Raw genomic sequence first — 22,792 nt, forward strand, 5'->3', positions numbered from 1 at the left:
CGTTGCTCTGATCCACACCAAACTTAGCACAAACACTGTTCAGGGGTCTGCCATGGAAATAGTCCCACCACAGGGCCCTCGGGGGCCACAGGCTCACCATTGCTTTGATCCACACCATACTTATTACAAACACTGTTCAGGGGTCTACCATGACAATAGTCACACCAGAGGCCACATCAGGGGCCCCAGAATACCACAGGTGCACTTTTGCTCCAATTCGCGCAACACACTTCTGGCATCAGAATAGCCACACAAAATAAAACTAAATTGCACACATATGGACAGCAGTGTTTAATACTTCCAATGGTTTCTATTTCTCTGATCAGCGCAATATAGGACTAGATTTGAAGTCCTGAAACTCTTGTATAAATAAATCTGACTTGTTACAAGTGTCATTTTTGTGTTCTTTACAACATGTTCCGTGACTGAACATGTCAAAAAGAAGGGTGTCTCCATCTGGGAGCCAAGAGCTGAGCAGCAGGCATTTGTACAGTGTAATGCAAACCATTTAAGGTCCATTTGTACACTGTCAGAGTTAAATTACAATTGCACTCAGGATTTTACTGTGACAAAAGGAACAGAGAAATGAGTTGCACTGCCCACAGCACATCTCTGGAGATCATTAAACCTAGAAACCAAACAGAAATGTCCCCAGTTTGAATTTCACAAAGCGATTAGAGGTGATAGCCCTGTATTTTAAGAGTCTGTGCCTTGTCGAAGTGCTGCAAGGCCCCAGGTCTGTGCTGGTTTGAGATTGTGGAATGACTACCATGTACTGTGTGATACTCTGACCTCACCTCCTGCTTAAAAGTAACAATGGGGCCCAATAAAGAAACACTTTTAAGGAAAAATCTGTAGGCTGGTAAGAGAAAGAGCTCGGATGGACACAGTGTGGCAGAATCCTGTGCCCACATGTCTATTATCAGAAGAGCAACAGACGACCAGAATAGAACTACATGAAAAACCTTCGAGGTCATGCAAATGTCAGTCTTAGAGCTTCTTCCCCAAGTAATCATTAAACAACTCTAAAATACTTGAGTTGTGCAATGTAGCTTGAAATACTTGGAGAGATGGGTTCCGCTCTAAGCAGATTGTGACACTGATGAATGACCTCTGGGCTATTTAGCTGGAACAGTCAGGTGTTTACTGCCACAACTAGAGAACAAAAAGAATCTTGGTTTCCGAGTAACAGAACTACAATAACGACAGACTTGGAAACACAGCCGCAAAATCCAGAAGGAAGACATCTCTGTGCCTGCATTTCATCTAATAGTTTTCAGATTTTCGGATTGTTGCTATAGTAGTGCTAATGGGATGCAGTAAATAAGAATAAATCAAAAGTTAATGAGTTGACAACTTGACACACATACAGCGAGGCTGTGGAAAGCTGTTTGTCTTCACAGCACATACTATGGGCACAGTGATGAAGGCTGTCTTTCTTGTATGGATGATGACACTTTGGGAACTTTTTGAGGCATTAAAGAGCAATGTGGGAGGGAGGCAGGAGACAGAAGGTCACAGGTCAATTCCGGCCAATAGACCGTGTCCAGTGTCCATCCTGTCAATATACTCTCAAGCAGGACTCTGAACCACTGGCTTCTCGCTGAAGTCTTTCTGTATCAGATTACCAGCTTAAACGCATGGGTAGTATATCAATGAATGCACCGGGCAATTGTGAGTGTCTTCAGCATCAACTAGTGGAAAATGAGAACTGCATAGTGGACTGTAAGGACCAAACTGAAACATACAGGTGGTTGGTCACAACTGTTTACAAACTTGTGTTGATTGTTTGCTTGATTGATTTACTCGATTCTGGATAAAGTGGAAGTTTAAGTGTTGTTTTTTTCACATGTTGCCTGACTGGAACAAGACAGTGAGCTGGCGAACCAAACAATATAACTAAACCCACAGCAGCTGATTGTAGTGAGTCAGTATGACGCAGTGACGTTTTGTGCAACAGTTTCACAATCCTGTAATTTTTGTTGGGAATTTTGGGGATTCAGTATGAATGGTTTTGTCTTTATGTGTTTAAGGATTGGGGCAGTTTCATCCCAAGAATGACAATAGGCTCCAGCCCTCAATGAAAAACACATTTCTGCTGGTTTTTCTGTATGCAGATAGACAAACACCAAATACGAAGAAAAAAAGAAACTCAACCAAACTAAAACCAACAGAGGAGGCTCAACTCCGTGGGAACAGGAGAAGCCATGGGTTGTGTGGTCGTAGTAACGAACCAGGGTCTGCCATAACAACTGCCTCTCTTTGTGGTTCTTTAATAATGTTTCTTTATATATTTTATGAATTATTTGATTCTGGAGGGGATGTAACTAAAGGAGCCTGAGGAAGCAGTTTAATTCACCATGTTCTCTGTAGTGTGTGTGCACGTGTGTGTGCGTGTGCGTGTGTGCGTGTGTGTGTGTGTGCGTGTGTGTGTGTGTGTGCGTGTGTGTGTGTGTGTGTGAGTGCGTGTGTGCACCGTGCGTGCATGCGTGTGTGCGTGCGTGTATGTTGCATGTGTGTCCTACGTACGCAGTGTGATTCATTTGTGGTGAATAAAACCAGCTGTTGCTATTGAATGCTGGCCAAAAAACCCACCGCGGGGAATAAACGGAGGGAAGAGACAACCGAACAGAGCAGTGTTACCATTAGAGCTGCACATATCGATTATTTTCTTAGCAATTATTCTGTCCTGTAGGGCACTTTATCGGTTAACCGAATAATCAAGAAGCACATTTAAAACATGAAAAATTATAACAATTAATTAATGCTAAAATAATATACTGTATGTTTTAATCGATTAAAATCAATGAGTTCGATGAACTTACCATAAACGAATTGCCAGTCAGTCAATCAGTCAGTCAAATCTGCTGTAACACCAGTGGAGTAGCCCCTTTCTTTCCCAGAGGGATACAACTGTGTCCCTATAATAATAATAATAATAATATAAAACAGTCACTGATAAAAGTAGAAAAGTGAAAAATTAAATTGCTGCAGCCTAGAGCTGTCAAATCTGAAATCTCACTAAACTTGACTGACTGTCAAGGAATCAGAGATTTAAAAATGTAATCTGAAACAATATTGTATTTTTATAGGGGAAATCTTTATCTTTATCCCTATAGTTAGCATATTTCAAAATATAAATAATGGTTATTTATTATCTGTATGTGGATGTGCATGTGGGCTGTAGGCTATAGGCCTATGTCATAACATGGTTAAGTAATAGCCTACTAGGTAAATCCCCAATAGGATACAGTGCTTTAATCAAATAATAAATTGGACAATTAAGCCTATGAGTGTCCCAAAGAAAACCATGTCAGGCCAAATTACAGCTATTTAATGAAAGAATAATGATTCCCTAAAAGCTGACCTCTATGTATTTACACAAGCTGAAACTAAATAATGTCCTTTTAACCCCAGAAATGTCCTAGATCATGCTCCAAAATCAAACATCTTTAATATAGTCTAATAATAATAGGCCTATGTTTAAAACGGACAGATAGTGAGCTCCCACCACCACATATAGCCTAGGCCTAGGCTTAGGCTAGCCGCTAGCCTATTATGAAAGATGGAACTCTCTGGTCACTCAGGGTAGCTTACCTAGGCTACTATAAATTTCGTTCCTCTTTGTGAAATGTGAAGTCTGTTCTTAAAACGCAGGAATGTAGGCTAGTCTATAATTCCACCGGGGATTAGCGAGATAGACATGGCTATAAACCCGTCGCTGGTTACACTGACATTAGTGACTTATCGATTTATGTGGAAATTGGAATCACCGGTATGGAATTTAGACGGCAGCACAAATTGCTGTTTCTAAGTGCCATGTCACATGACTCATGTGCAGTTGAAAGAATGCCGAGAGTCGAGACCAAGTAGCCTACCCGAAAATACATTGGGTCAGGAAACAAAAAGTGTTTTGTTTAGAGCGTTCCTTATTAAAGTAATTTTAACAATAGCCTATCCCTTGATTAGTGCCATTAATAGGCGTAACTGAAGGATGGGACTGGTAGGCTATTAGCCTTCTAACTCTCTCCTTTCCCCCCATTGATAATGCATTGCTTGCTCAGCATCATGAAACAAAAAGCAATATAAAATAAACTCCCAAACGTTTTAGCTCAGTGAAAACGTAGACTAGCCTACAAGCTCAAACTTGTAGATTGGCTATTTTCACTAAGCCTACTGTTTTCTAATATATGGGATTTCTAATTTCCTTTATTTATTAACGAAATTAATAAGAACATTTATACATTTCTATTTTCTATTATTCATGAAAATCTTGTTTTTTTGTTTTTTTTATGGGAAACTTGTAGGAAAATTAAGGGACCCATAAAAATGTGTCCTCGACCCACAAATGCGGTCCCAGACCAGTTTTTGGGAACCAGTGAAATAAAGCAATAAACGCAACAAGCGCTCAGTAGTAGCAGCGACCTCTGGAGACACAACATTCAATAGGTTTACCAACGTCAGTGTAACAGCTTCTCCAGGGGGCCTGGTTCAGTGCGCAACGGTCAGGACGCAGCAGCTCTCCAACAGACGCACAGCGGTGCGCCACTGGATCCATGAGCTCTCCAGTCCAGTCCAGTGATTAACCTCTGAGCGTGGGGCTGGCTGCTATCTGATGCTGATTTCACATAATTATCTGCACACATGACATGCACTGACAGACAGAAGAAAACGAGGCTGTTCTAGGGACGTTCTGCGTCTTGTGGAGACTTCAGTGAATAAACAGGGTCATCTGTCACTCAGAGGGGGACATGGGTCAGCTCCGCCGCGCGCTCTTATCGCTGTGCGCTCTGTGCGTGGTCTTCCTCTGGGGGAGCAGTGGCAGCTCTATTAGGACCACTGTTGGGATGGACACTTCTTCTGGGTGAGTAACTTATAAGAGTGGCACTAATAGCCTGCTTAAGAAGAAAGATAGAGCAAGTATGAATGAAATATGGCTTATGCTGGCTTGCATTGCAAGAATATGTGAAACTTTACTGTAGGCTACAAATAAGTTAGACTTGAATTAAGTTTCCTATGATTACTTAGCTATATTTGTATTTGTAGATGCTATATTAATCTATTGAGCTATGATGCAAATAGCCTACATTGTGTTGTTTGGAAACTATATAAGAACCGTTTTATTACTTTTTTTTTTTTTTAATGTTAAGGTTGTCCGACTTGGATCATCTTCTAACATGGTTTTCAAGGTAGCCTACAAATGGAAAGGGGAAACGACAAATGGTTGAAATTGGTCGCGGTGCGGGGAGGCAAATGTTATTTGCGCACCTAGACAAAACATGACAGATGTTATTTAAGGTGCAGCCAGGCCAGCCAGGGTGAGGAGAGGAGCACATGCTCTCAATAATGTGAAATGCAGACTAGAATATATGTGACTGTCTAGAGCCATATAGAACAAGTGCAATCATATGGAGCAGGTTTCAGTTGGTGGCAGCAGCAGTGTCTACTGAATTGAGTGACAGTTATTTTGGGGGAATCCCCGACCTTTCCCCCCCTCTAGAGCATACAAGAAGCAATCCCATTCCAAAGGAAGAAAATATATCAAAACAATACTAGTTTATTTTTTGTATAACTGAATTGCTGCGGTACAATAAAAACAGCAATTGACATGCATTTCATTAGGCCTATTGTTGTTACAAATATAGCATGTGTTGATATACTGGCCTTTTTCCAGTTGGTTGCTAATAAACTAATGCAAGCCAATAAGGGACCTTGGGATCTTACCAGCATATAGGCTATTCATGACAAAGTTAAATTCATTCTGCTTTCAATATTGTAAGTCTTCCTCCCCACACTGAGTTTTTATGGGATATAATTGCTACTGTGACCAAAGACCAACCTGATTACACAGATACGTTTCTGAATATTATGTCAAAATAAATGTCTGTGTTTGAGTTCAGACAAAGAATAGGCAAATCCTGATTTTGCATGCATGGCTAAAAACACACAACTCCCTGTGGAATTGACATTGATGGAATCAGGCTAGTGGGCTCTGCAGTCTCTGCATCACTTTTTTCTTTTTGACTGATGTCAACTAACCACTTCCAGTCTTGACAATCAAAGACATTTGTTTAAAATATATTTACATGAGATTTCTCTTTTATGTGACAGTACACACTGGAGATTGACAGAAAAATGGGAAGAGTTGTGAAAGGAAGAGAGAGAATGGATGACATGTGTCAAAAGAAATAACATTTTAACACATTGTGAGCACATGGCTGGCAGCTTCGAAAACAGAGCCAGCAGGGTATCCCCAATCAAAGATGTGTCTTATAGAGATATGAGATGTATGGAACTGTTCCAGTTCTGTTTCATGCTGTGCTGGAGATGAATCATTGACAGGAGGGAGGTCTTGTCTCATTTTCCTGCTAACAAAAGGTTTGGCCTGACAGTCAGGGTTTGGGGGAAGCAAGACTTATTTCTAAATACTTATTATCCACTTATAAACAATATACTTAGTTGACGCCAACTAAACACCAAATCACTTTGCAGAAAACATCCCATCTACAATTAAGCTCAGATTTTTTTTCCCCCAGAATTGGGAGGCCAGGCTTCATGCGGTTAATTTATTATTTATCCGCATTAATGCATGACAGTGTACTGTCAATCAATCCTGTCAGATTGTTTGTTTGTTTGCTTGCTTGCTTGCTTGTTTGTTAGCAAGAGAATCTGAGAACTGTAGAAGATTTACAGAAGATTTGTATGAAACTTAGAGGGCATGATCAATAGGCTGTTCCGAAGAGGTCATTACATTCTGGGTGAAAAAAGTCAATGACAACAGTCACAAAATAAGGTCAAGAACGGGACAATGGTCAGTAGGCTGCCCTGAGATGACTAAACTTTGGGTCAAAAGGTGAAAGGACAAGGTCACAATCGAGAGCCATAGGTACGGCATAAATAAAGCAGAAACTTTCTAAAAGTCTAATATAATTGCCTAACAATAACTTTATTTTGGTGCACCAAAGATATTGTACAACGCCATGATAACAGATTTGCTCACTGATCACTGTCATTGCTTGTGTGTTTGTGGGCGGGTGGTGAAGTGGCTGATCTAGTCATTGCTGGAAAATCTTTCCTAAACAAATGATTATGTCAACGACATAATATCCAGGATGTTAGATGGTGCTTTCTGCCTGTGATCATTGGGAAGATGAAAATTGAATCACACACAGGTAACCGCCAACTGATTGTTAATTTAGTTGACAGACCAAACTAGCACTACAGAATACAGACCTAAATTGACTACACAGAGAACCGGCTAGATTGCACATTGTTTAAGGCAAGGAAAGGTTACTGATTGGTGTGCACATACATTTAGTTAACCTTTGTTAGGGTCAAGTTGCTTTACCGGGAGTCATTCGCATTTTAGTTTTCTTGAGTTATCAGCTCTGATGAGTGCTAGTGATGTGGTTGGCCAAGGAAGTGGGACCAGCTGCTTCAGATCTGCTTACAAGGAAGGAGCTGATGGGTTAATTGGACTGCACCATGTTCCCTTTGATTATGGAGAGGGGCAGGGGTTTGCTAGTTTGAATTTACTATTAGGTTTTTGAATAAATGTGTTTTTGATATTTGAGTTGCATTCGGGGTTGCATTCGGATGGCCAGATTCTGGCCATCTGGCATACCGGGCATTTGCCTGGTGGGCCGCTAGGCTAGGGGGCCGCCACTGACAATACGGTAATGCATGCGTGGCCGCAACTGGTAATACGGTCGGCCCAATCAGAAGAGAAAGAGAGTGAGTATAGTCATAGATCACACAATTGGCCCAATGGCTTGTCTTTCAACTGAGTGGCCCTATCACAAGGCTAGAATGGCCCACTTGTTGTTACAAGCCCTCCCACCTCCCAGGCAGTGAGTCTAAGGATAGGAGTCATTGGAGGAGGATGTGGTGGTGGTTTGTGTGTGTGTGAGATAGAAAAAAAACAAGTTTACAAGAATGCAAACAGAACATGTAGGAGGAGGAGCAGTATTACGTTACACTTTTTGACCAGTTGCCATTTGCCATCATCGCACAGAGGAATAGGTGGTGATTTGGTAAGCCCCCCTCCACCAATACAACACTTAAGCATGTGGAATAATAAATAAATGAATAGCGACGTTTACTGCAACAATTTACAATTTAAAATGGACATATCAAACTCAATGTCCAGCAGATTGCTTTGTGTTAACAGCAGAGTTTCTAGTGTCAATCTCCCTCTGGAAGAGATTACACTGAGGCCTCACTGCAGTCTGTGTTTTATGTGCTTTGAAGAGGAAATTACATTATGTTTTTAGTGTTTTCTCACTGTAAACAAAAAATATTCACATGAGCTAAGCTAAGCTAACATTGCTGTCTGTAATGACTGGTTGCAGGGGATTTGAGGAAACATTTGGTGGATACTAGGCGAGTATGCACAATTAAAAGAACTGGTGCACTATTTTGTTGGAGCGTCTCAGTGCAGCTGCAGAGTTAAGGTGCCCTGATTGATTGAAGACTTTATTTGAAGTTTGCATAGGAAAGGTACAGTTTCATGACAGTACAGTTCATTGGTACAAGGTCAACTAAAAGGATAATTGTGTAGTTGTCTGTGGGTTGTGTAGTTATCATTTATGTTGTCTGTAAAAGTTGTGGTATTAAGAGCTTGTGTATTTATATATGCCTCGTTCCGATGTGTCGGTAGAGTATCTGTATATATATGTATATATATATATATATATATATGTATATATATATATATATATATATATATGTATATATATATATATATATATATATATATATATATATATATTCTCTTCATTTCTCAAAGCTCCCAAAAACCTTTTTTTTTTTTTAGGCAGACAGACTGAGGTAAAACAAAAACAGAGAAACATACATTCAAACATACAAAACAAAAGAGCTCATGGGACGTTCAGCACAGATATTAGAGGCTTATGTTTGAGATATAACATGGAGGATGTCACCAACATTCACAAGAAGTCAGAACTGTTACTTAAATGGTCTCAATGGTGTCTCACGTGGCTCAAGGTCGCCTGAGACGGCGCGCCTCCGTCATGGTCAATGGAAACAAGGCTCCCGCCCAGAACTCATACACGATTCCAAATCAAGCATCCCTGATAAGCCCCCAGTTGCTTCAGTGCAGTGGAATAGTAGAAGACCATGATGGCACAGAAAACAAAAATCGTGAAATGATATAAATACATATATGACATAAATACAGATATACAGTACACATCTACAGTACATGTATGTGATACCTCCTCTCTTTGATCTTACAGGAAAGAGTGTCCAGAGAATAAGATTCTTACCCTGGAGTATCCGTGCCTCAGAGCAGGAGGAAAGAACAGCACCTGTTTCAGGTAAGACACTTTAATCTCTCTCTCACAACAGTACAACAACCTGTCCTCCTCTGGGCACTTGGTTGGTGCAGGTGTAAAGTTCCTCTCCAGTCTCCACCACCGTGGTGTCTAGGGACTTCAAATCCACCGCGCTTAGGTCTATATAGTACATTTTTCACCTTGTTTTTAGCTTTGTACCCTTTTTTCTCCCCAGTTTTGTCAGTTATGCCAATTAATTCCTCCCCACTTACAATTCTGTGTTGTCACTGCTATTATCCTACTGACTCACCTGACAGTGAGGAGCCTCCACCGGGAGGACATACTGTACGTCCTACTCCTCTCGCCCCAACAGTCCCTGCTGACAGCCCCCCCCCCCCCCCCCCCTTGTGCCCTCACTGGCAGGTGAGCCAGTAGGGTACAACAGCAACACAGTAATGTGCGGGGAGGAATTCATTGTACTAACAACAGAGAAACTAGGGATACAAACCTCCAGGTTGCCACATGACGTCAGTGTTAAAACGCTACATTTTCTTATGCCATAAGCAGTGCTCTTTGGAAAACAAGAGGATTAAACATCCAATACATTTGCTTGACAAGTTGAAAGTGAAATGTGTTTAAATCAAGAGCCATATGTTTTCACCACAAGAACTGCATTATTCATTGTTTTTCTCCCTTTTAAACACTCTTGCTTCTCTCATTTTTCTCTTTTCGTTTTTTTTTTTCTTCTTTTTTTTTGGCTCAGTCAGAAGCCACTGCCAATTTCTATTATAGCCCAATTTGGTTACTGCCAGTCATAAAGAAGTGACCTCCAATAATGGCATGTAGTGTGCCTGCACTAATCCCTACATTGCTGTAAAAGTAGAACTGTTCCACACAGTTCTACTTTTTTAAATAGCTATTTTTATTACATTATTCATTTGGTTCACCAGGGTCGCCTAGTTGGTTATAGAGAACGGGAAAGTGTCTGGTTTGAGTGACAGCACAGCCAATGTGTCCTTGAGCAAAGGGTGAGAACATGTCTTGGTAGAGAGCCTTTGAGCAAGGCACTGAATTATTGCGTACTCACTATTAAGTAGCTCTGTGTAAGCACTGTAGCAAACCCACTTGAACCCTTGTGCAGTAGGAGCGAGATCATTTAGCGACCTACAACCGGGTCGCGACGTGGTCGGTAGTTTTCAGCGACCGGGTCGCTAAATCGAGCGACCGGGTCGCTAAATCACGGACCGCGCCGCTAAATCGACCGACCCGGTCGCTAAATCTACCGACCTGCCTGCAGTTTTAGGTCGGTAGATTTAGCGACCCGGTCGGAAGATTTTGCGCCCCAGTCGGTCGATTTAGCGACCCGGTCGCTCGCTTTAGCGACGCGGTCGGTGATTTAGCGACGCGGTCGGTGATTTAGCGACCCGGTCGGGAGGTTGCGTGGCAGGTTAGCCTAACTGAGGTAACGGTCGGGAGGTTGCGTGGCAGGTTAGCCTAACTGAGGTAAGGTTACTGAGGTTAGGGTTAGGGTTAGGGTTAGTAGGTCGGTGGAAGCGACCACCGGTCGGTGGATTTACCTACCCGGTCGCTGGATTAGCGTCCCAGTCGGTGGAATTAGCGTCCCGGTCGATGGAATTAGCGTCCCAGTCGGTCGATTTAGTGACCCGGTCGCTCGCTTTAGTGCCGCGGTCGGTGATTTAGCGACCCGGTCGCTCCATTTAGCGACCCGGTCGCTCGCTTTAGTGCCGCGGTCGGTGATTTAGCGACCCGGTCGCTCCATTTAGCGACCCGGTCGCTCGATTTTGCGACCCTGTCGCTGAAAACTACCGACCACGTCGCGACCCGGTTGTAGGTCGCTAAATGATCTCGCCCTCTCTCCCCTTGTGTCCCATTTCTGGACTGAACATTTGGCAAAAATAGCAGATCTACAAGCTCACAACCTGATACGTTGTGAGTTAGTAGATCAGCTATTTTCTGCAAAGAGATTTGGTGTAGAGGGAAACAAGTATAGACTAGTATAGACCCCTGTGGGACTCCGGTCAACTAAGTGTAAAGGGTTCAAGTGGTTAAAATGGAGAATGACATTCAGAGAAAGACACAAACCAGGGACTTGCAGAGAATGTTAGAGAGGCAGGGGCGGAAATTTCTAAAAGGGCCTTTTGGTGAAAATATTGAAAATAGCAGACCTCCAAGCTGTAAGCCAAGACTGTAAGCCCCCTTTTATGTCTATGTGTGCACGTGCCTGACACAAACAGTTCAATATGACTCTTCATGATTCTAACTCTCGTTCTTCATGACCTCAGCAGTGCACGCAATGTTTTGGGGGCTAATTTGTAACAATTTCCTTTGACTTTATCTAACATTCCATCACACAAGTATGACTTGAGATGTGATAAGGAATATGTATGTACTGTAGCTGCAGTAGTCATCAACCTATAGTAATGATACCATTTTTCTCTTGATATTTGTTGATAACGTTTGATACAGTATATCACAGCCAACCGTGGAAGATAAAAATCCATGTAAACCCCATGATTTGACACCCGGGACGGTTTTATGAATCACAACTTTGGCTCGGATTTTGGCTGTTGGCACCAAATCTGTGTGTTAAGAACCTTTTATAAATGGGGGTCTGGTTGGAGGCCAGAGGGTCTGCTCTGTTAACTATCAAAGTTACTGCAGAAATATGCTTTATGGCTCGTGTGATTCCTGGCTGTACATTAGATGTATGGAGTTGGAGTAGGGCGGTGGGGTGGTGGTGGGTTGGGACTGAGAGGGTTCAAGTGTGTTTCCCCTGTCATGTTTCTAGTTAAGCAAAACCTTTGTGTCAAAGATTCACATAATATTTGCAAATGCTTTTTATGGTTTGTCAGATGGCTGTGGTTTGGCAAACAAGACAATGCATTGTGAATTCAGGCCAGTGTTCCTCAGCCAGAGGGCTGGGAGTGGGACCCAGGGTGGCAAGACATCCGGGGGTTCCCAAACTACTTTAGTATAGAAATAGGGTGTTTTTTAATATAAAGCATCCTGGTTTAATTCAGATCCCAGTGTGAAACCAGTTGAAAGCCACCGGTGGGGACAAATTACCAGGGAGTAATTGAAACTCATTGGGGTACACTTGCGTCAATGCACTGTACCTGATGCCTGAATTCTCCTGATGTGGTTAAAAAAGAAAGAAAGAAAGAAAGAAAGAAAGAAAGAAAGAAAGAAAGAAAGAAAGAAAACAATAATCACCCATCTGGTAATCTGAACAGGTTAAAACAAATGCTAAGAATTGTTTCCACCCAACCACGCAAATCTGGTCCGGTGTACAGAATGCCTCAGGCCACTGAAGCTGCTTTCAGTTGTAAAAGGTTTTGAGAAGTCTGTGCATGAGAATGACTTGGCTTGGATGCTTGGTCTTAACTGTTGCTCGACACCCAGAGCTCTGCAACAGCAGGCTGTGGAAGTGTCCCATCTTTCTTCGCTCTCATTTTGTTTTTATTACCCAAAACATCTCTGTTGCACACAAACGCCCCAGAGAGTAGGGTATTCTATAATAAGATTATAGAATAAGATTATAGACAATACTGCTACAGTATCAACACTATTTACATAATATTAACAGAATAATATTTGGTTCCTTTGGGAAAATGCTGTCCAAAACTACAAAAGACTGTACCACCGCCAGTACTCTAAACTGGTTTACCTCAATCCAACACATTGGCTCACTGGAAACCCTTAACAGTCCTTCACAAACCACAGTTCCCTTGAGAGAAACTTCCCTAACAAACAAAGTTTGATAGAACAATGTTTAAGGCTAGATGTTCTTTTGATTATCAATTACGCACGTCTGTTGTTAAGGCTCTGTGCAATGGTTCCTCTGTGATCATGCCATTGTTGCATACATGATAAACTGCCCTACTGATGGCAGTGTCAGCCGAATGAAGCCTCAAAAGTAAATGCAAATACTGTCTCTTTCAGGGGGGAACCTCTGCAGGGGCATGGTTGTGTGGTGTTGGACATAAATAAACCCCCACAGCTCTCTACATCAAAACAAAACCCCCAGCCAGCCCTACGTCTTCGCCCCGCTCTGCGGTGGTTTGCACGACACTGAGGTTGAATCAGACCAATTTCTATTGTTCACTCTCTCTCCCTCAATCTGTGTATCACTCTTTCTCTCTCTCTGTCTTCGCCGGAGGTCATGTTTCATCGATGCCAAGGCAAACATACATGGTTTTTACCCAGATTCTGAATGATGTGTGGTGTGTGTACAGTACATGTGCGTGCGTGGATGCGTGCGTGCGGGTTTGCGTGCGTGCGTGCATGTTTACACATGCATGCCTGAGTCTGAGTAACAAAATAATAATAACAGAAAGAATACACATTTTGTGTAACACTTTAATAGAGTGGTTTACAAGGTTCATTAGTAGTCACAGCTGGAAAGATGATAATCATAACTATTAACAAGTAAAAACAAGGCACAGGATCAAAGTATGGATGATAAGGTAAGAGAGGCAATGTGTGTGCATGTGTGTGCCTGCATGTGTGTGTTTATACTTTACTTTATTTGTTTAATTTGACGGGACAATGCATAGGTGTCTGTATACAGAACATAAATTAATCTATTTTAGATTTGCCTTGGCTTGTCTTTGCTGGCAGAGACTGCAGGTTTGTGATGATGATGAGGAGGGATCCTTTGCCTCCCTGCTCCAAGCTCTACCTTCCTAATAACTATCATCTGGACCTGATGAGCTCGATACGCCAATAAATGCCTTCAATTTACATTAGCATATTTTTCTGGTTTAAATACGCCACATGGCTCATTGCCATGGCGGAGGGCAAACATAAACAGTGCACCACGGTATTTGAAGCTTGGGCACGGCACTCAACCTGCTCTGTAAATTAAATAAAGTGGTGACAGATGAGAAATGTTCTGGAAACATGATGATTAAAGAGCAATCTGTCTGAATATGTCATGTACGTTTGAGGTTTTGTTTGAAATTTTAAGAGAAAAAAGTTTCAATGTGATCCTGACTAGAGTAGCTATAGTTATAATGCACGTACAGTACTGTACGTCCTCATAAACACAACATCCTGTAGGCCGATTGAAATCCATCCTTGAACCTGAGTTGCAGCATGTCCTTCTTGTCTCTTTCCACTTTCCAACACCTAATCAAGAAGAAATGCCATATTAAATATATGAATTAATCATGAAAATTAAGTTTGTGATTGAATTAACTAATGCACATTCCCCTTTCTTTGGTGCTTAGCCAAACTGTGAAGCACAGGAGATCATGAAGAAGGACTTCCCAAAAAGTTTATTCAAACTGTCCACAGTCAGAGTCACAGAGGCTGGACTTTGTGTCTTTTGCGTTTTCTGGCCTTTGTGACTCTTACTGTGATCAGAATGCACTTTAAATACACTTTAAACAAGATTTGTTAGTCCTTCTTCATGAATCATGAAAATGTATCCATCAAGAATACTTCATGTTTGTTTGGGGTGTTGGCCCATAGCTGAAAGGTGACTGGCTCAAATCCCAGAACATAGTGCAATATTACTTCTCAAGTGCCCCTGAGCATGAGTTTTAGCTAACCTCTAGTGTATGTACTGTTTATGTGTACCAGCCTCCTTCAAGGAAATGTACTGACAATAGACTTCTCTGATACAATCCAACAGACAGTTGCCGTAAATATGTCTTTGTCCTTGGTTATGTTTTGTGTGCATGTTTGATATTGGGCAGTAGAGCCCCTTGGTGAAAACGTATAATTGAAATACTGCCACTGATCTTTTGCAGCTGTTGGACTGGATACGACTGTTCATTCAAAGTATCGCGGTTACGTGGTGCATGTGAGCGGAGGTTTCACTAGAATAGCCAGCGGCCGTCTAAACCATATACATATACTATAGTACACCAACAAAACAGATGTAGGAAAAAAGGAGAGTGCCGCGGCTGAGCGTATGCAGAGATGCTGCACAGATACTGTAGACTAGGGGAGCAGGTTGACACTCAGTCTTGAGTCTGTTTTCACTTCACTGCTGTGTTCAGCGGCCAGGCTCATATTTACAGATAAGACCAAGAGACTCAACACTCAACTCATCTCTATCTCTATCTCTGTCTCTTAGTTTTGATTTCTTTCTTTCTTTAACTCTATATCTTCTGTATGAGTAGAAGTTACATCCACATATACAGGACTCAGGAGTCCCAACCAAGCACACACAGACACACACACACACACACACACACACACACACGTGCACGCACGCACGCACGCACACACACACACTTTACACAGAACAACAATCAGGCATAACACTAACGCCAACCCCTAAAACGAACCTCTAAATACGTAATCCTAACCGTTACTCCAACCTGAATCTTTTCCTAATTGTAAGTAAAAAAAAAATGTTTTACTATAAAAACAACCATTTCTCTTGTGAGAACCAGATACATTTGTAATAATAATAACACAAGTAGCCTGCACACGCACACTCACACGCTCACACACATACACTTTCCCGCAAATAATACATTCGTTGGTACAAGCCAGGTTGTATGCGAGGGGATTTTACCGGCAGTGTTTCTCAATGTAGCCAACAGGAATCTCTGTGGGCTGAGTCACACACACTGTGCTTGTCTTGACTCAGACATCTCTGAACTTTCTCTCTTCTGGGGTCAGTGATACCATCACTATGCTGGCGCCCCGGAAGATGCGTTTCGCTTTTCGCTTTCGACTATTCATCGTTGCTGCCTTCCAAAAACTGTGTGTGTGTGTGTGTGTGTGTGTGTGTGTGTGTGTGTGTGTGTGTGTGTGTGTGTGTGTGTGTGTGTGTGTGTGTTCGAGGGGGGGGGGGGGGGGGGGGGTGTCTGGCCTGGCCTGAACTCCGGAAGCACACACACAAGCATAGACTCACACTGAAGCTGCTATAGTAGGCAATCACTTGCACACATTGTGCACAAAATGTACACTCACACATACACTCACTCTCCCACACACACAGACATGCAAACTCACACTTCAGTCAGACTTTGGTCAAGATGAAAAGCATTTATTGCAATGATTTTGCATTGTATTTGGCTAGAGTGGCCCTACTCCCGTGATACCCAATCAGGTCTGGAGGTATGTGGATGATTGTTGTACCCAGAGAGTATTATAAAATGGTCCCCATAAGGATTAAGCGGTGATAGGAAAATTGTAGTTGGCATTTTCTCCCTCCATGAGAAGGTGATTATATACTTGTTACACTGCGGCTGAAAGTGTGCACTGGCTTTGGGATGAAAGGAGTGGTGGAACATAGCAATTCCTCCTTCTCTTCCTGAGCTGTCGTCATCATAGAGCCTTTACCCATGTGTGTTCAGCAGAAGTGTTTAAAGTGGTCTCAACCCCAGGCCTGCATAACATCTTCATTCTCCACTGTCTCTCTCTCTCTCTCTGTTTGTTCTGTCTCGCTCTATCTCTTTCCTCTCTAAAGAGATACAATCCAGGCCATTCTAGTAGCCTGGGTTTGCACGGCGGGATCGAGGTCAGTTCAAATATAATTTACCGCTGCACAGGTCTACCGTACTTAAGGTGTTATTGGAAGAAGATGAAGAAGAGGGTGGTGGTGCCTGTGCAGGCTGCTTGGGAAGCTGGAGTGCTTGTCAAAGTTGTGTGTTGAGAGGAGATGGCAGGTTCGCTTGTTAGCCAGTTAGTCCACAGACAATTTTGTCGCTGATGAGGCAAGAACCGTGTATGTCCACAACCGCTACTTTTTTACCGTACTCTAATTTAAAAGACTAGTAAGATGCCCTAAGGGCAAGAAGCGAGGTCGCGCTGAGACCACATGACCATCAATATGTGCATTCCCAGATATGGGCTTAATATTGATTATATCAGGGATCTCCATATATGGGCATAAAAGGGACAGACCACATGAGACTGACACAATATGTCCATATATGGATTCCCACATACAGTATGGGCTTAATATTGATGACATCAGGGATCTCCATATTTGGGCATAAAAGGGACAAGGACAGCCATATATGGAGCATGACATGAGGCGTGACTGACTCACATGAGGCAGAGGTTTTGATTCTAACTGCTCCCTACGGTTGCAATAAATATGCTTTCCAATGGATCCATTGTTGTTATTATTTAGTTCATGTTAATACTTTTCATTGGTTAAAACACAACACAACGCGGCTATGATCCGCAGATGTGTTGTGATGTACAAGCTCACAACGCGTTGGATTTGGCTATTTTAGCGTAGTTCAGGCGGGCCGAGCGTCTATTCGGCAACCTGGCCAACTCGGGAACGATGTAAATAGGGAATGAATGCCCCACCGTTTAATGCAAACCCCATTATACCTGTTGTCTGTCTGTGTCCCTTTTATGCCCGTATATGGAGATCTCTCTATATGCCCATATATGGAGATCTGTCTGTCTGTGTCCCTTTTATGCCCATATATGGAGATCTATGTATCTGTCTGTCTGTGTCCCTTTTATGCCTGTATATGGAGATCTTTGTCATTCTGCATCCATTTAATGCCCATATATGGAGATCTCTATGTCCATATATGGAGATATCTGTCTATCTGTGTCCATTTTATGCCCATATATGGAGATCTCTGTAGAGTGCAAAGTACAGCAGTGATGTCAGAATCTTTGTGATTCTGCATCCATTTTATGCCCATATATGGAGATCTCTATGTCCATATATGGAGATATCTGTCTATCTGCGTCCATTTTATGCCCATATGATCACTGTAGAGTGCAAAGTACAGGAGTGATGTCAGAATGAGTCAGCAGAAGTGATGTCAGAATGCCCATATATGGAGATATCTGTCTATCTGTTTGCATTATAATGCATGCACGTTACAATAGGACTATAGCTTTCAGATTAGTCCACTCTTGCTCTGACTGTAACACACTCATAAGAACATAAGCTGTGGATGAGAGCTGAACAAAGCCTCAGATATAAATGTACGTAAAGTCTGTCCGTCGATGGGGGAACTACCACACAGGGGGTTTGTGGTGTTGGGTAGAAGTAAACCCCACACACAGCTATCTCTCATCAAAACAAAACCCCAGCCAACCCTCTCCATGGTGGTTGCTTTGGATAAGAGCATCAGATAAATGCTTAAAACATAGATGTAAATCTATCCCCCTGAACCTAGTTTTGAATCCCGCTTTCCCAACTATAATAGCCAGCCCTCTCAAAACATGCATGAGCTGCATGTTTATTCAGAATTCACAATAAACCTTTAGTTTCCTCCAGTCTCTGTCAGCATCAATCTCGGGTTACTGACTGGCTGTCCATGGTGGCTAAACTGGAGGGGTGTGCATCCCACACAGGCTTAGGCACAGACCCACTCTAACATCCTCGGTTCAACCACTTTAAGCCCTACTGTATACAATATACATCCTTGACCCGGTCCCCCCAGGTGTCCATACTTTCCCCCTCCTTTTTACCCTCTACACACCACATCTTGCAGAAACCAAAAAGTCGAAGAGCCGATCAGCATCTGTCAATCACAGGGCCCTGAGTGCAGACGCTGATTGACTCTTCCACTTTTTGGTTTCTGCAACACACCCACCCATGCAGCGCTGGGGGCAAGACCAGTCTGCAGAAGACACATGATAATGTGAATTCACACGACCGTTATGGTTTACCAGGTCTTTGGCGAAAATAGCTGATCTACAAGCTCACTATAGCCGATTAGATTGGTAATTTTTGCTGAATGTTTGCCTATTATGACATGCCCAGAAAAGTTACGCTAGGGTTAATGTGATTAATCCCCCACTCACTACATCCTCCCTTCTATTTATCTCATCTGTACCTTTCAATCAAGCACAAAAGCCTTGGCACTCATCAACATGCTGAGGCTGTACAGCCAAAACTTTCAGAATAGAAATTCTCAACTTTTCACACCTCAATTTGTCATTCTTTCATCTCTATGTGCGTTCTTTCTGCAAACCTTCCCTGATAGTTTCCTCAGACAGTGTTTACAAACAGCACAGTGAGCACACACACGGCACCATAGTAACGTACTGTAACTAATTCACCTCCCCGGGTAGTTTGGGTTCAGTGCACCAACTCTCAGGTCAGGACAATTTGCAGAAAGCCTGAACAGGTCCTTACTTCTCCTCCTGGGACTGGGGTGTTCCCTAGGGGCCCGGGGTAACATGAGGCCTGGGACTGGGGTGTTCCCTAGGGGGCCGGGGTAACATGAGGCCACTGAAGGAGAGCATCTCAGGTGTCATTGTTGTTCCTCTGAGAGAGGAGGATGTGTCGAGATCCATAAGACCTGAAATAACACATACTGTAGTAGAGAGACACACTGTCTATGGCTGCGGGGTGATCGACACAAACACTCACAAATACCGTTCTCACGGTCGGTCTGACTGACTGACTGACTGACTGACTGTTTGACTGGCCGACTGACCGACTGACTGGCTGGCTGGCTGGCTGGCTGGCTGGCTGGCTGACAGATACTACTAAGTGAAATGTTTTCGTATCTACGGGCCTGTCTTTGTGTGTGCACGCACACGTGTATGGGCGTGCGTGTGCTTGCGTGTGTGCGTGCAGCTCCTTAAGTATGTGTGCTATGGAAGGAAGAGGAATCCGCTCTGTTGAAGTGGTTGTTTCATGTACTGATTAACTATGTGGGTGTGTCCGTGTGTGTGTCCGTGTGTCCGTGTGTATCCAGAGATGTACAGTAGTAGCACAACCCAGGAATCCTGAGTCTTTTCTCATCTCTCAGGCTTTATTTGTTTTCTTATGGATTTAACTGCATTAGCCTTGGCTCTCACCTCACCTCGGGGTCCTCAATGGTACACACATGCACACACTCACACACACACACACACACACACACACACACACACACACACACACACACACACACACACACACACACACACACACACACACACACACACACACACACTGCGCGGATGGACAGACGGACACTTAAACTGTCCCAAGGTCAAATTGCAATGTCATCACTAGCATCCAAGACACCAAATGTTAAAATAAAGACCTAATTCTAAAGAGTAAAGCTAAACATTTCTGAACTGTATGGAAGCTTAACTAAAGGAGGAGAAAAATGTAAGGGAAGAGGGGGGTTTTATATTTTTCATCCTAAAAGAAACTAGAAGCAGTGCTCTTCCGAGCACAGGTCTCCACCAGGCTAGGCGTCCTGGTGGTGCTATAATAGGCCAATGTAAAAAAGGGTGGCATGTGTTCTTCACCAATCTTAGACCTTTCATGGCGCCACCATGAGGCTGATTAGAACATTTTGTAGTGTAATTTCTTTCTTGGCCTTTTGCGAATGTGCGTGCACAATTTCATTACAATTGCACGCTGTGTTCATGGTTTGAGGCATTTTGTTCAAAACGGATCAATCCTGCAAAGGAGGCCAATCTTAGCCAATCAGGATGGAATATTTAATATGGGACAGATCCGTCTTGATCATATGACTGTAGAGATACTGTGTACTGATTTGTGTTAATTTTGGGTAAAATCTGAAGGAGTAATATCCAAAAATGTGTCTTACATAAGTTGGTCTCCTGGTGGCGCTAGAACAGGCCCATGTGAAAAATTCTGAATTGGCATCCAGGGAGTGCGCTTACTCAGTTTGAAACTGATCGGTGGAGTTATAGGTAAAACCACAAATTGGCCTGTTATAGCGCCACCATGAGGCTGATTTCAAAAATTTGAAGTGGCATTTCTTCCTCGGCCTAGTGGGAACGTGTGTGCACAATTTTGTGTTAATTGCACTCTGCGTTTGTGATTTGAGGCATTTTGTCCAAAACGGACCAATCTTACAAACTTTGAAAGCCAATCTCAGCCAATCAGGATGGAATATGGACAATCAGACAGATCCATGTCGATCACATGACTGCAGAGATACTGTCTACCGATTTGCGAGATTTTTGGACAAAATCTGTAGGAGTACTGGCCAAAAGGTAGTTTTGCTCAAATTTGCCATCTGGTGGCACTATAACAGGCCCATGTGAAAAATGTGGGGCAGAGGTTCTGAATTGGCATCCAGGGAGTGTGTGTGCTCATTTTGGCAGCGACCGGGCCAACGGCGCCGGAGATTAGCTGGTAACAAACTCGAAGGACGGACGGACGCACGGACGGACGGACGGACGCACGCACGCACGGACGGACAGGGGCGAAAACATACTCTCCCCCAAGCCTTCGGCTGGTGGAGACAATAAAGGTGGGCGCTGGCACACCATGGGTTCTTCTCAGCATGGGGAAGTATGTCAACCTTTATTTAAAACCCAGGAAGAGGAAGTTAGAACAGTGAGGGAAGTGGTATAGGACAGGTCAGATTCCTGGCTTTTTTATTGTGTTCTCTTTTGTCATTCCCATGACCATGTGTGAATGTGTGAAAGTAGTGGGCAACATCGAATAAATATGGTCCATATAACATATTGATTGTGACCGTAGGTTGCAGTTTAGTATGTGAACTGTCGCAGCTTGACAGTATCTCTGTCTGTCTCTCTGTCTGTAACGCCTGACACTGGTGTTTCCACTGACATCACTGTGACATCACAGGTGACATCACAGTGATGTCAGATACTCAGAGCAGGGATCTCCATATATGGGCATAAAAGTGATTCATGGCCAAGACAGATGGCGCGACCTCGCCCTTTAGGAAAAGGCGAGGTCGTATCACCCCTTTCACCACATCCTCACCTCTATCACTCTCCCTCACCTCTATCTCCCTGTTATCATCTATCTCTTCAGTCTTCATCCAATGGGCCATTATGTAAAGTTAGTGTTTGGAATTTTTACTCATCTGCAAATGTGTGTGGACTCATCCTTGTGCGCTACAGTTTTCTCGATCTCTCTCACGATCCCCCATCAATTCCTCCATCTCTATCTGTCTGTCTCTCTCTGTCTCTGTCTCTGTCTCTGTCTCTCTCTGTCTCTATCTCTCTCTGTCTCTCTCTCTCTCTGTCTCTCTCTCTCTTAGACATTTTTCCTCTGAATCAGTTTATCAGTCATTTTACTTTTCCAAGAACCTTTGTATGCAATGAGAATTCGTCCTGGTGAGTCCATGGATAAGATGAGTCCACGAAGTCCAGGATAAAATACAGCCCTTTCCACTGGACCCCCACCCCCTTTCTCACGCCCCACGCACGCACACAGTAACACACTCGCACACACACACACACACACACACACGCACAGTCGCACACTCACAGAATCTTTCCCCATCTGTAGTGGTATTCAGTCCACCTGGCTGCCTTGTGTACGTCTGGAAAACACACAGACAGACAGGAAGGATGTTAACTCCTCTTCCATGGCTGATGGCTCCCTACACTACAGTACGCACACACACAGACAGACAGACAGACAGACAGACAGAGTGAGAGGAGACAGGAACGGTGGACCAACAGGCCAGTCTCTCTAACATGCTGATTTGAAAGTAAACGAAGTGTGAAAGTGATGAATAAAGAGATGGAAGAAAGAGGGATGGAGAGAGAGACAGACTGCCTGTTTCAGTCAGATG

At 43.1% G+C, this 22,792-nt stretch overlaps 1 protein-coding gene across 1 annotated transcript in view; it reads left to right on the forward strand.

The window, feature by feature from the left end:
• Positions 1-4,751: 4,751 nt before the first annotated feature.
• LOC308288252 (collagen and calcium-binding EGF domain-containing protein 1-like) overlaps positions 4,752-22,792 on the forward strand; it is a gene marked incomplete at both ends in the record, with an annotated part of 57,349 nt that continues 39,308 nt past the window's right edge. The window contains 2 exons of the mRNA XM_080729644.1: positions 4,752-4,864; positions 9,258-9,338. Of these exons, the coding sequence (XP_080585770.1) occupies positions 4,752-4,864; positions 9,258-9,338 (194 nt within the window). The remainder of the gene's footprint in view (positions 4,865-9,257; positions 9,339-22,792) is intronic.

The sequence above is a fragment of the Nannobrachium achirus genome (assembly GCF_963921795.1).
Source record: "Nannobrachium achirus genome assembly, chromosome: 7".
In the NCBI taxonomy this organism is placed as follows: domain Eukaryota; kingdom Metazoa; phylum Chordata; class Actinopteri; order Myctophiformes; family Myctophidae; genus Nannobrachium; species Nannobrachium achirus.